The sequence below is a fragment of the Coregonus clupeaformis genome, chromosome 31 (assembly GCF_020615455.1).
Source record: "Coregonus clupeaformis isolate EN_2021a chromosome 31, ASM2061545v1, whole genome shotgun sequence".
NCBI lineage: Eukaryota > Metazoa > Chordata > Actinopteri > Salmoniformes > Salmonidae > Coregonus > Coregonus clupeaformis.
Window position 1 is genome coordinate 35,801,678 of NC_059222.1, and position 14,747 is coordinate 35,816,424.

Genomic DNA, 14,747 nt, shown 5'->3' on the forward strand with positions numbered 1-14,747 from the left:
CCACGGGTGAGCCGCAAAAAAATCAGCTGGCGGGTGGAATGAAAACATTATTTTAACCCGTGGGTCGGCTCACAGTTCAGAACATTTACATTGCGAGTCGGAAACATTTGAAATCAAGATAACACATTTTTTTTTGTGCAGGAGCTTGTTGTGTTGTGAATTCCATTCTGTGAGCGGAGAGGCAGACATACAGTACCAGCTATGCAGAGACGTCATGCCCATAGTGGGTACAGGGGCACGTGCCCCCTCAGATTTGTGCTGTTTTAAATAAATACATATATTGTATTGTGTATTTTGTTGTTGTTGTTGTTGTTGTTGTTGTTGTTGTTGTTTCTCTGTAATACTACTAGCCACCTAGCAATTTTATGAAGTTGTCTTTAGCCCAGACAGGTTCCCAATCTCCCAACCTCATAACTAGCTACCAAGAAGCCATTTCAGGCTATCAATTAAGTTATAATAGCTAGCTTGTCTAACTATCTTAGCTGGCATGCCTGCTGGCAAGGTTGGTAGACTTTAGAAAAGCAAGCAACAACTAAATCTACTGAATACGACTCACATTCCTTTCAATCTTTCACCCAGATTATAGCAGAGAAGCCTATTTAGTTTTCCAGTCAGGAGGATACAGACAGCTCAAGAGGTATGCTTAGATATGCAGAAAAATAAACATATTTTTTACATAGAATTCAGCATAATGATTATGGCTCTAGATTGCAGGAAAAAAGCTGTTTCAGGTGTTTGAAAAATGCAAAAATGTTCTAACTTAAGGACGGGGAGGGGGGCTTACATTTGGGTAGTCATCTACATAAATGTAGCCTATTTTTGCAGCCTATTTTCGATTCTGGGAATCGTTTATTTAAGTTTTAAATAGGCCTAAACTATTTGATTAGCTAAACAATATTGAAAGTTAAGGTATTGTTTTGTTATGTCGGCTATAGGCTTTTATTAAGTAAGAAGGCTAATTAGAAGGCTCCTTTTCTCAAAGCGAGTGACGCATTGCATTGTGAAAATAAAAGGATATCGTTCTTAATTCATGGCATGGTTTCCTTTTCTCCAAATGATGAATAGACATGCAGACAAATTAATTCATGCAGGGAAGGGGAATAGTAATAATAGCCTTATAATAATAATAATAATAATAATAATAATAATAATAATAATAATAATAATAATAATAATAATAATTTTTAACACCTACTACTCTGGAGACATAAAAACAATTAAATAAATTGATGTTATATGGCGGGTAATGGATCGGCTCTCGGAACAAATCTATGCAGGTGGGTTGTGGAGAAAAATCTGTCTAGATGTCGGATATTGGGTGGGCCTCAGAATTGATGTGGCCGGCGTCGGGCGGGTACGGCTCCAAAAAACGGACTTTAGTGTGTGTGTGTGAGTGTGCGTTTGTGTGTGTTTGTGTGTGTGTGAGTGTGCGTTTGTGTGTGTGTGAGTGTGAGTGTGTGTGTGTGTGTGTGTGAGTGTGCGTTTGTGTGTGAGTGTGAGTGTGTGTGTGTGTGTGTGTGTGTGTGTGTGTGTCATAAGCATCGATCAGAAGCCTGTGTGTGTGTATCTTACAGTGTAGACAGTGTCTGCAGGGTATCGAAGGCTCCAGGGGTGATGGTAGTTAGCTGATTGTCATAGAGAGACAGCAGGCGAACGTTGTGCATGCCGGTGAAGCTGTTGTTATGGATACAGCTGATCTTGTTGTTCCTCAACATTCTGGAATAGAGAAAACAGCTTAATTGGCATACATCCAATGTGAATTGATATGAAGTATATTGAAATGTTTATAATATCAAACATTAGGAGAAAGATATAGTGTTGGAAAAGATTTGGATGATTTCGGTCATTTATTGTGTGTGTTAGTACATGGGTAGTCTCTTTCCACAGCCGCTGTGTGGAGTGCCAAAAGACTAGCACATTAAACGTCTGTGCATGTAGGTTCTCATACATACATGCATGAGTGTGTGTGCCTACATTTGTGCCTACGTGTGCTCTTGTGTGCGCCTGCGTCTGTTTGCGTCACTGCATGTGTGTGTGTGTGACTGTGTGTGTGTGTGTGTGTGTCTGTGTGTATGTGTATGTGTGTGTCTGTGTGTGTGTGTGTGTCTGTGTGACTGTGTGTGTGTGTATGTCTGTGTGTGTGTGTGTGTGTGTGTGTGTGTCTGTGTGTGTGTGTGTCTGTGTGACTGTGTGTGTGTGTGTGTCTGTGTGTGTGTGTGTGTCTGTGTGACTGTGTGTGTGTGTGACTCACAGCATGCGTAGTCCCTCCAGTCCCTTGAACATTCCGCTGCGAACAGAGTCCAGCTGATTGGCTGTGAGATGGAGCTCGTTGACAGACCCCGCCCCCTCGAACGCCCCATCCTCGATCTCCGTGATCTTATTGTTGCTAAGGTTACTGGGAATAAATAAATAATGGTGATTAAAGAAAGATGAAAAAATCATTTTAGGGAACTTTAGTTAACTTTTTATGGGAGCAGCAGTGAGACATTAGCCTAGGTACCAGTCTGTTTAGCTAACATTCCACTCCTTGTATTCCACTCCTTGTATTCCACTCCTTGTATTCCACTCCTTGCATTCCACTCCTTGTATTCCACTCTTTGCATTCCACTCCTTGTATTCCACTCCTTGTACTTGTGGCTAAACAGACTGGTACCTAGACTAGTGAGACATTTCTTTGTCTAATTCAATTAGATATCATCACATAAACCTTAACTTACATCTTCTTGAGTTGGGAGAGGGTCTTGAAGACTCCTGTAGCCTCCAGTGTGGTGATATCATTGTTGTTCAGACGACTGGGAAGAGAGAGAGGAGAAACCAGAACATGGAATAAAGCAGAGGTTAAATAAACACAACCATGAATCCTGAAGAAGATTCAAACATGTGTGTGTTTGTGTGTGTGTGTGTGTGTGTGTGTGTGCTCTTACAGTTCAGTGGTTGAGGCAGGGATGTGTTCTGGTATCTTGTTGATTCGGAGGTTGGAGCAGTCCACCACGTTGGACTCACAGCGACATTTAGGAGGACAGACTGGATCACTGTTACACTCATTATTCAGACGGATGTCCTCAGTGCCTGAAGACACATAACACACACACACACACAACCTTTATAAAACCTCTGTACCTGAAACACAACAAACACACACACACACACAACCTTTATAAAACATCTGTACCTGACACACAACAAACACACACACACACACAACCTTTATAAAACCTCTGTACCTGAAACACAACAAACACACACACACACACACAACCTTTATAAAACCTCTGTACCTGAAACACAACAAACACACAAACACACACACAACCTTTATAAAACCTCTGTACCTGAAACACAACAAACACACACACACACACACAACCTTTATAAAACCTCTGTACCTGAAACACAACAAACACACACACACACACACACACACACACACACACAACCTTTATAAAACCTCTGTACATGAAACACAACAAACACACACACACACACACAACCTTTATAAAACATCTGTACCTGAAACACAACAAACACACACACACACACACACACACAACCTTTATAAAACCTCTGTACCTGAAACACAACAAACACACACACACACACACACACACACACACAACCTTTATAAAACCTCTGTACCTGAAACACAACAAACACACACACACACACAACCTTTATAAAACATCTGTACCTGACACACAACAAACACACACACACACACAACCTTTATAAAACCTCTGTACCTGAAACACAACAAACACACACACACACACACAACCTTTATAAAACCTCTGTACCTGAAACACAACAAACACACAAACACACACACAACCTTTATAAAACCTCTGTACCTGAAACACAACAAACACACACACACACACACAACCTTTATAAAACCTCTGTACCTGAAACACAACAAACACACACACACACACACACACACACACACACACAACCTTTATAAAACCTCTGTACATGAAACACAACAAACACACACACACACACACAACCTTTATAAAACATCTGTACCTGAAACACAACAAACACACACACACACACACACACACAACCTTTATAAAACCTCTGTACCTGAAACACAACAAACACACACACACACACACACACACACACAACCTTTATAAAACCTCTGTACCTGAAACACAACAAACACACACACACACACACAACCTTTATAAAACCTCTGTACCTGAAACACAACAAACACACACACACACACACACACACACACACAACCTTTATAAAACCTCTGTACCTGAAACACAACAAACACACAAACACACACACAACCTTTATAAAACATCTGTACCTGAAACACAAAACACACACGAACAACTGGTATAAAAACATAACACAACACATAGAGATGTCTTTACAACTACCTCATAAGAGAGGCCTACACCTCTCTATGCCACCCACAGGCCTAGCCTACTATGGCCTTAGAAAATCACTTTCCAGGGCTGTCCACACCTCGGACGATGAACCTAAACACCCTACAGATCAGCTTTTGCCTGGCCTACCACAACCCTAAAGGTTGGAACGTACTACCAGATGAGAGATGGGTAGTGGGAGGGAGATAGGAAAGACGAGTGAAGGAGTAATGGAGAGAGAGAGAGGCCAAGAGGGAGAGAGAGAGGGAAACCAAAGGAAGAGATGAGTGCTAGAGGGATGAGATGTCAGAGAGGATTGGAGCAGTCTAGCAGAGAAGACCCCAGAGTACAGGCCAGGGAGGTAGACAAGGGTTTGAAGGAGTGGTAGAGGTAGAGAGTTGTAGAAAGAGAGAGAGAGTGGGAGGGATGATGTCAGCGGTGGAAGAAGGGAGAGAGAGATGGAAGGGAAAGAAGACAGGTGGGGAAGAAGGGAGAGAAAGATGGAGAGAGCGAGGCAGACAGGGCGGGAGGAATGAAGAGAGCGAGGCAGACAGAGAAGAGAGATGAAGAGAGCGAGGCAGACAGAGAAGAGAGATGAAGAGAGCGAGGCAGACAGAGAAGAGAGATGAAGAGAGCGAGGCAGACAGAGAGAGGGATGAAGAGATGACGTCACTTCTAATTCCTCTACCTGTTTTCCTCCCTCCCTCCCTCCCTCTATCCCTAGTTAGTGATCTGCGTCTCATGTTCCGTAGCGCTCACACACTCAGCCCCACCCCTAAGTGAAGTTTAGGGATGATGTCATCATGCCACTGTAAAGAGTAGAGCCCCCAGAGCCACAGACATACAGAGGCTTCATCTCAATACGCTTGGAAAGTGGAGACATCGTAGAACGTTAAAAAGGAAACATTGCTGGAGACACCTTGCCGCTTTGGAGACATCTTAGTGCTTGCTAGGAAAGAGATTTGCGATGGCTAATTGGTGGTAAATAAGTGGATTGTTTCACCTCACAGTTAGCCAACATGCCTAGTTAGCCAAACTGTTTACAGTCAGTTAGCAATCACTTCTTCACTATTTTGCTAGCTATTTTGCTAGCTACAGTAGCCCTGCCGTGTCAATAATAATTATTCTCCAAAAACGACGGGTGTCTCCAGTTGTGTTTACATTTGACCATTGTGACGCGCATCCATCCATTCTCACTTTCTATTTCTCTCCTCATCACCTTTCCTTCATCTCAACTAAAGTAGCTTCCTCTCCTCATCTCCTGAGGCTGTCTGAGTGAGAGCAGGTGTGACTGAGACATGTTGTTCCATGGTAGCCATGCTATGTTCTGCTTCTATAATACAGACTGCCTTACTGGTCTCTTTTGGACTCTGAGACAAACAGCTCAGACAGACAGGAAGTACTGTACTGATGATGCTCATTACACTGTGCTGTGGACGACACACACACACACACGCACACACACACACGCACAGACACACACACACAGGCGATGAGTGAAGTCTAATAATGCTCATTACAGAGCAAAGTGGATGAACGGAAGTAAATGTAATTTCCTGATACACAGGAAACAATGAAAGTTTCAGGATGTTCTTTGATCTAGCAGAGTGACTTAGCTTTCACTGAGACAAGAAGACTGATAAATAGAGGGGGGGAGAAAGACAGAGAGAGAGAGAGGGAAAGAGAGGAAAAGAGAAAGGGAGGTAGAGAGAGAGCGAGGTTGAGTTTGTTGGGAGAGAGAGAGTTGTCTGCCACTACAGAGACTGAATTTTAGTAGTGTACAGTATATTATACATGCTATTCCAGTGTTTTTGTGAGTATTTGTCATAATTGTTTGAAGAGGACAGATTTAGCATTAATCAGGCTTTCCTTTAATCTTCGCAATGAATTTCCATTCAAGTCGCCTGCCAATGATAGCCCAGTATCTTTCTGAAAGATACACACACACACACACACACACACACACACACACACACACACACACACACACACACACACACACACACACACACACACACACACACACACACACACACACACACACACACACACACACACACAATATTCCTAAAGTTATTTTCTTGGACATTCCCTTGTTAAGGACTCCTGAAACATCTGCTGATAAGAATCTGGGTCCTCTGGTGGGCTGTATTTTCTTTAGCTTTCTTCCTACATAGTCTCTCATTCTCTCCATTTCACTCTCTCCCGTCTATCGTGCACACATACACGTTTGTCAGTGACTGTGCTTGTGCCAAAGCAAAGAAGACCTTCCTCCAGAGTCTTTATCAGAGTTAGTCTGAGTTATACATACAGAGCTGAGGCATAGGGCCAGACAAGGAGACACACACGACTTATGGTAAAACACAAACCTCGAGAGTTAACTCATTCCAGTTAGATGGAGAAAGATTTAGAGAAGAGGGGAACTACAGAATGAATGGAGGGATGGAGAGGTGGATAGTGAGGGAGAAAGACGTGTGAAAGCGTGAACACAAGCCACTCACCAGGGATGAAGTATTGTTCCTTGGCTGTGATGGAAACAAGAGAGGAGCAATGATGTCAGTCAACACAGATCTACATCCTCACATACACTCATGGCCAGAAGTATGTGGACACCCCTTAAAGTTAGTGGATTCGTTGCTGACAGATGTATAAAATTGAGCACACCGCCATGCAATCTCCATAGACAAACATTGGAAGTAGAACAGCCCATATTGAAAAACTCAGTGACTTTCAACGTGGCACCATCATAGGATGTCACCTTTCCAACAAGTCAGTTCTTCAAATTTCTGCCCTGCTAGAGTTGCCCTGTTCAACTGTACGTGCTGTTATTGTGCAGTGTAAATGTCTAGGAGCAACAACGGCTCAGCCGCAAATTGGTAGGCCACACAAGCTCACAGAACGGGACCACCGAGTGCTAAAGCGCGTAGCGCATAAAATTCATCTGTCCTCGGTTGCAACACTCACTAGATGGTTCCAAACTGCCTCTGGAAGCAACGTCAGCACAAGAACTGTTCTTTGGGAGCTTCATGAAATGGGTTTCCATGGCCGAGCAGCAGCACACAAGCCTAAGATCACCATGCGCAATGCCAAGTGTCGGCTGGAGTGGTGTTAAGCTCGCCACCATTGGACTCTGGAGCAGTGGAAACGAATTCTCTGGAGTGATGAATCTTGCTCCACCATCCGGCAGTCCAACGGACGAATCTGGGTTTGGCACATGCCAAGAGAACGCTACCTGCCCCAATGCATAGTGCCAACTGTAAAGTTTGGTGGAGGAGGAATAAGGGTCTGGGGCTGTTTTTCATGGTTTGGGCTAGGCCTGTTAGTTCCAGTGAAGGGAAATCTTAACACTACAGCATACAATGACATTGTAGGCTCTTTCCTGTTTCAGCATGATAATGCCACCGTGCACAAAGCGAGGTCCATACAGAAATGGTTTGTCGAGATTGGTGTGGAAGAACTTGACTGGCCTGCACAGAGCCCTGATCTCAACCCCATCGAACACCTTTGGGATGAATTGGAACGCCGACTGCGAGCCAGGCCTAATCGCCCAACGTCAGTGTTCGACCTCACTAATGCTCTTGTGGCTGAATGGAAGCAAGTCCCTGCAGCAATGTTCCAATATCTAGTGGAAAGCCTTCCCAGAAGAGTGAAGGCTGTTGTAGTAGCAAAGGGGGGACCAACTCCATATTAATGCCCATGATTTTGGAATGCGATGTTCAACGAGCAGGTGTCCACATACTTTTGGCCATGTAGCATATATATGAGATACAGATGTGATACAGATAGTCATGTATGGTTATATAAAGGATTTGTAAAATCCAGTATCTTTCCCAAATTGTCCCGATTTTCCAGATATCCTGGTTGGAAGATTCCTGGAATTACGAGGGAATAAGCAGGAAATCCAGGATTCCTCCAACCAGGATTTCAGGAAAACCAGGGCATTTTTGGAAAGTTACAGGAATTTTGCAACCCTAGCTTTATATGATTTTCTTCATAAATGGCAGAGCGAGAGAGAGAGAGAGAGAGAGAGAGAGAGAGAGAGAGAGAGAGAGAGAGAGAGAGAGAGAGAGAGAGAGAGAGAGAGAGAGAGAGAGAGAGAGAGAGAAGAGCAACAGAGAGAGGGTCAGATAGAGAAATACACATCAACCAAGAGGAATCATCAGAGCAGTCCATGATTATTCACCATGTCTAGGCAGACACCAGATTGTAAACCAGCGTGGGCGAGAGTGAGTGTGTGGAGAGAGGAGTGCCAGGCTGCCAAGCCCTCTGCTCTAACACAGTATACTGGCAGAGAGACACACACACAGCCAGACAGAAACACTATACTGTACCCTATGGGTGCCAGAGACAGGGAGGGCCAAGGGGGTGGGATTGGGGAATGGGCAGGGGAAGTGAGGGGGCATGGGGATCAGGGAGGTGGGAGTGGGTATAGTAAAGGGTGGGAGTGGGTATTGGTAGTGCATGAGAGTAAGGGGGTGGGCACTGCCTGAAACCCACTATGCCTGACAGGCAGAGGAAAGGGCCTGGAGGTAGGGAGAATTGGGGAAGGGGGAGGAAGGATGATGAAGGGGCAGAGCGGGGGCAGGGGTATTTGAAATTGGCAGAGACAGAGAGGTACTGTAGTGGGCACATGGCTAAAGGAATTGGACACGGGCAGAAACCCTAGCCACAGCGCCAGCCTTACCCAGTGATGTCAGCTCTCTGTGGTGTATAGTGAAATCAGACTCACTATGTGTTACTGTGCTATAAAACCTGCTAGAGGTTGGAGGGTGTGAGGGAGGCAGGGGGGAGGGAGGGAGTGATAAAGGATCAACAACTAAATTAAAACCCTTGGTAAGGGATAAAGTACTATCCTGTTGCTGTAATTAGAGAAGGAGAATGAAAAGGAGAGTGAGGGAGTGAAAGAGAGGAGTATTGATTGGTCTGAAGCCTGCTGGCAGAGTGGAGAGAGGGAGAGCATTTAAGATGGAGTGATCGCACAGAGTGGAGAACGTCTAGAGTGATGAGGAAGGAGACAGAGAGGGAGAGAGAGAAAGAAAGCAAGAAAGAAAGAAAGAAAGAAAGCAAGAAAGAAAGAAAGAAAGAAAGAAAGAAAGAAAGAAAGAAAGAAAGAAAGAAAGAAAGAAAGAGAAAAATCTGGAGAGAGAGAGAGCGAGAGAGAGAAAGAGAGCAAGAGAGAGAGAGAGAGAGCGCGAGAGAGAGAGCGAGAGAGAGAGAGTAGCCAGAGAGAGAGAGAGAGAAAGAGAGAGAGAGAGAAAGAGAGAGAGAACTGGAGAGAGAGAGAGAGAGAGAGAGAGAGAACTGGAGAGAGAGAGACGGAGAGCAGCCTTAGAGAGAGAGATACAGTACAGAAAGATGCCAGCCCTCCTACCAGAGCAGCGGAACTTCTTGCTCTTGATCTGCCCGATGCGTTTGTTGGCCAGTCGTCTGGGGCTGGTACAGCGGGCACCGCTGGTCTCTATGGGGTTGGAGCGCAGGTAGTCTGCCAGCCACTTCATATTACAGTCACAGATAAACGGGTTCTGGGCCAGGTGACTGAAGAGAGAGAGGGGGGAGGGCGGGAGGGGGAGTGGGTGGGAGAGATAGAGGGGGGAGAGAGGGAGGAAATTCCATGTCAGTAATTTAGAGGAGGGTAGCAAATTCCATACCAATTTCATTTTTGTAAACAGTCTAAATAAATGTCACTCACTGTGTGACATTTTAAAGATGTACATCTGTGTGATTGTGTGTGGCATGGGATCTATGTGGTGGTCATGAAGGCCTAAGGTATGTAGCTAATGGGATCTATGTGGTGGTCATGAAGGCCTAAGGTATGTAGCTAATGGGATCTATGTGGTGGTCATGAAGGCCTAAGGTATGTAGCTAATGGGATCTATGTGGTGGTCATGAAGGCCTAAGGTATGTAGCTAATGGGATCTATGTGGTGGTCATGAAGGCCTAAGGTATGTAGCTAATGGGATCTATGTGGTGGTCATGAAGGCCTAAGGTATGTAGCTAATGGGATCTATGTGGTGGTCATGAAGGCCTAAGGTATGTAGCTAATGGGATCTATGTGGTGGTCATGAAGGCCTAAGGTATGTAACTAATGGGAGCTATGTGGTGGTCAACAAGGCCTAGGGTATGTAACTAATGGGAGCTATGTGGTGGTCATCAAGGCCTAGGGTATGTAACTAATGGGATCCATGTGGTGGTCAACAAGGCCTAGGGTATGTAGCTAAGGGGATCTATGTTGTGGTCAACAAGGCCTAGGTTAGGTAACTAATGGGATCTACAGTGCATTCGGAAAATATTCAGACCTCTTAACTTTTTACACACTTTGTTACGTTAAAGCCTTATTCAAAAAAAGTTTTTTTCTTTTCATTCCCCCATCAATCTACACACAATACCCCATAATGACAAAGTGAAAACAGGTTTTTAGAAATGTTACCAAATTTATATAAAAAAAAAAAAAAAAACGTATTTACAGAAGTATTCAGACCCTTTGCTATGAGACTTGAAATAGAGCTCAGGTGCATCCTGTTTCCATTGATCATCCTTGAGATGTTTCTACAACTTGATTGGAGTCCACTGTGGTCAATTCAATTGATTGGACATTATTTGGAAAGGCACACACCTGTCTATACAAGGTCTCACAGTTGACAGTGCATGTCAGAGCAAAAACCAAGCCATGAGGTCAAAGGAATTGTCTGTAGAGCTCCGAGACAGGATTGTGTTGAGGCACAGATCTGGGGAAGGGTACCAAAAACATTCTACAGCATTGAAGGTCCCCAAAAACACAGTGGCCTCCATCATTCTTAAATAGAAGAAGTTTGGAACCACCAAGACTCTTCCTAGAGCTAGCCGCCCAGCCAAACTGAGCAATCGGGGGAGAAGGGCTTGGTCAGGGAGGTGACCAAGAACCCGATGGACAGAGCTCCAGAGTTCCTCTGTGGAGATGGGAGAACCTTCCAGAAGAACAACCATCTCTGCAGCACTCCACCAATTAGGCCTTTATGGTAGAGTGGCCAGATGGAAGCCACTCCTCAGTAAAAGGCACATGACAGCCCACTTAGAGTTTCCCAAAAGGCACCTAAAGTCTCTCAGACCATGAGAAACAAGATTCTCTGGTCTAATTAAACCAAGATTGAACTCTTTGGCTTGAATGCCAAGTGTCCCGTCTGGAGGAAACCTGGCACCATCCCTACGGTGAAGCATGGTGGTGGCAGCGTCATGCTGTGGGGATGTTTTTCAGCGGCAATGACTGGGAGACTAGTCAGGATCGAGGGAAAGATGAACGGAGCAAAGTAAAGAGAGATCCTTGATGAAAACCTGCTCCAGAGCACTCAGGACCTCAGACTGGGGCGAAGGTTCACCTTCCAACAGGACTACGACCCTAAGAACACAGCCAAGACAACGGAGGAATGGCTTTGGGACAAGTATCTGAATGTCCTTGAGTGGCCCAGCCAGAGCCCGGACTTGAACCCGATCGAACATCTCTGGAGAGACCTGAAAATAGCTGTGCAGCGACACTCCCCATCCAACCAGACATAGCTTGAGAGGATCTGCAGAGAAGAATGGGATAAACTCCACAAATACAGGTGTGCCAAGCTTGTAGCATCATACCCAAGAAGACTCAAGGATGTAATCGCTGCCAAAGGTGCTTCAACAAAGTGCTGAGTAAAGGGTCTGAATACTTATGTAAATGTTATATATATATATATATATATATATATATATATATATATATATATATATATTATTTTTTTTACATTTGCTAAAATGTCTAAAAACCAGTTTTTGCTTTGTCATTATGGGTTATTGTGTGTAGATTGATGAGGGGGAAAAAAAACGATTTAATCAATTTTAGAATAAGGTTGTAACTTAACAAAATGTGGAAAAAGTCAAGGGGTCTAAATACTTTCCGAATGCTCTGTATGTGGTGGTCATCAAGGGTATGTAGCTAATGGGATCTATGTGGTGGTCAACAAGGCCTAGGGTGGGCAGTATAAATAGCAGGGACAGAGTAGTGGATATTTACACTTTTTTTCTCATAATCCAGGTTAAACAAGAGGCTAGTTATAGACTGGAACTCAGACCCCGGTGTTTGTGTGTGTGTGTGTACGCTCGTGTGTGTGAACCGTCCACCCTGTTGTCTATGGGGCTCTGGGTGAGAACTGTTGTCAGGTGAGCCAAGGGACAACATTATCAATCAACTTCACAGGTGTGTGTGTGCATGTGTGTCTGAATATACTTGTTTGTATGTGTTATACAATATAACAAATGTTTACATTTTAGTCATTTAGCAGACGCTCTTATCTAAAGCAACTTACAGTTAGTGAATGCATACATTATTTAATTTTTTTATACTGTCCCCCCATGGGAATCGAACCCACAACCCTGGCGTTGCAAACGCCATGCTCTACCAACTGAGCTACATCCCTGCCGGCCATTTGCTCCCCTACCAATTGTGCGCCGCCTCATGGGTCTCCCGGTCACGGCCGGCTACAACAGAGCCTGGATTCGAACCAGGATCTCTAGTGGCACAGCTAGCACTGCAATGCAGTGCCTTAGAACACTGCGCCACTCAGGAGGTAACACAATTGTCCTTGCCAAATATAAACTGCTCAAGTCAATCAGTCAAAACCCTACTGCAGTTTGCTGTCAGCATTGATAACTGTGTTTGATAATTGAGGCAGCACTGGCATATGCTTGGTTGGAGGGTGTATTGGCTTGATTATGAATTACCTGAGGGTGTGTGTGTCTGTGTTTGTGTTTGTGTGCGTGTGTGTGTTCACATTTGTGTGTGCATGATTGTGAGTGTGTGCACACGTGTGTGTGTGTTTGTGTGCATGTGTGTGTGTGTGTGTGGGTGTGTGTGTGTGTGTGTGTGTGTGTGTGTGTGTGTGTGTGTGTGTGTGTGTGTAACTCACAGTGTCTGTATAGCTCTGAGAGAAGCGAAGGTGCCCTTGGCCACAGTCTGTATCTTGTTGTCATACAGAGACAGTAGAGAGAGGTTCTGCAGGTCTGTGAAGGCATTGGCCCGAACACAGTGGATCTTATTGGCATTCAACAACCTGGGAAAGGAAAGTAGAGAGAGAGAGAGAGAGAGAGAGAGAGAGAGAGAGAGAGAGAGAGAGAGAGAGAGAGAGAGAGAGAGAGAGAGAGAGAGAGAGAGAGAGAGAGAGAGAGAGAGAGAGAGAGAGAGGGGGAGAAAGAGAGTTTAAAAAATAGATAAGGGAAATATGTTACTTACAATCATCAATGTTAGCTGAATGTTATCAAGGAGTAGCCACTGTGCACGTACAGTAGTTGCAGGGCATATAGTCCGTCAAACACTCCTTTGGGAAGCTCTGTAATCTTATTCCCATACAGGACTCTGGAAAAGATCAATTGATTAAGGAATTAATTAAGCAGTGACTCAATCAATCAACAATAAATCATCAATTCACTTATCCATCAATGGTAACAGTGACTCACAGTGAGTTGAGGGATCTCAGGCCCTGGAAGGCATCAGGAGCTATTTCTGCTATCTGGTTATTACTCAGGTCTCTGGATGGATAGAGGGGGGGGGGGTGGACAGTTAAAGAGGAATTCAATGTGGGAGGTCTTCAGCCAGGCCCAACTGTCAAATCAAATCAAATCAAATTGTATTTGTCACATGCGCCGAATACAACAGGTGTAGACCTTACAGTGAAATGCTTACTTACAAGCCCTTAACCAACAATGCAGTTTTAAGAAAGAATACCAAAAGAAATCACTAAAAAAAATACAATATAAACTAATACGAAATAAAAGTAACAAATAATTAAAGAGCAGCAGTAAAAATAACAATAGCGAGTTTAAATACAGGGGGTACCGGTACAAAGTCAATGTGCGGGGGCATCGGTTAGTCGAGGTAATTGGGGTAATATGTACATGTAGGTAGAGTTATTAAACGGACTATGCATAGATAATCAACAGAGAGTAGCAGCAGTGTACAAATAGTCTGGATAGCCATTTTATTAGTTAAATGACTAATATGTAATAATATGTTCAGGAGTCTTATGGCTTGGGGGTAGAAGCTGTTTAGAAGCCTCTTTTACCTAGACTTGGCGCTCCAGTACTGCTTGCCATGCGGTAGCAGAGAGAACAGTCTATGACTAGGGTGGCTGGAGTCTGACCATTTTTAGGGCCTTCCTCTGACACCGCCTGGTATAGAGGTCCTGGATGGCAGGAAGCTTGGCCTCAGTGACGTACTGGGCCGTACGCACTACCCTCTGTAGTGCCTTGCGGTCGGAGGCCGAGCAGTTACCATACTAGGCAGTGATGCAACCAGTCAGGATGCTCTCGATGGTGCAGCTGTAGAACCTTTTGAGGATCTGAGGACCTATGCCAAATCTTTTC

General features: G+C 44.4%; 1 protein-coding gene across 2 annotated transcripts in view; it reads right to left on the reverse strand.

The window, feature by feature from the left end:
- The window catches only part of LOC121547092 (slit homolog 1 protein-like), a 238,691-nt gene that overhangs the window by 66,612 nt on the left and 157,332 nt on the right, over positions 1–14,747 (reverse strand). For both annotated transcript variants that reach the window (XM_045209881.1, XM_045209880.1), the window contains exons 11-19: positions 13,842–13,913; positions 13,669–13,740; positions 13,295–13,438; positions 9,757–9,920; positions 6,887–6,910; positions 2,925–3,069; positions 2,718–2,792; positions 2,252–2,395; positions 1,573–1,716 (exon numbers count right to left, since the gene is read on the reverse strand). In XM_045209881.1, coding sequence (XP_045065816.1) covers positions 1,573–1,716; positions 2,252–2,395; positions 2,718–2,792; positions 2,925–3,069; positions 6,887–6,910; positions 9,757–9,920; positions 13,295–13,438; positions 13,669–13,740; positions 13,842–13,913 — 984 coding nt within the window. The remainder of the gene's footprint in view (positions 1–1,572; positions 1,717–2,251; positions 2,396–2,717; positions 2,793–2,924; positions 3,070–6,886; positions 6,911–9,756; positions 9,921–13,294; positions 13,439–13,668; positions 13,741–13,841; positions 13,914–14,747) is intronic.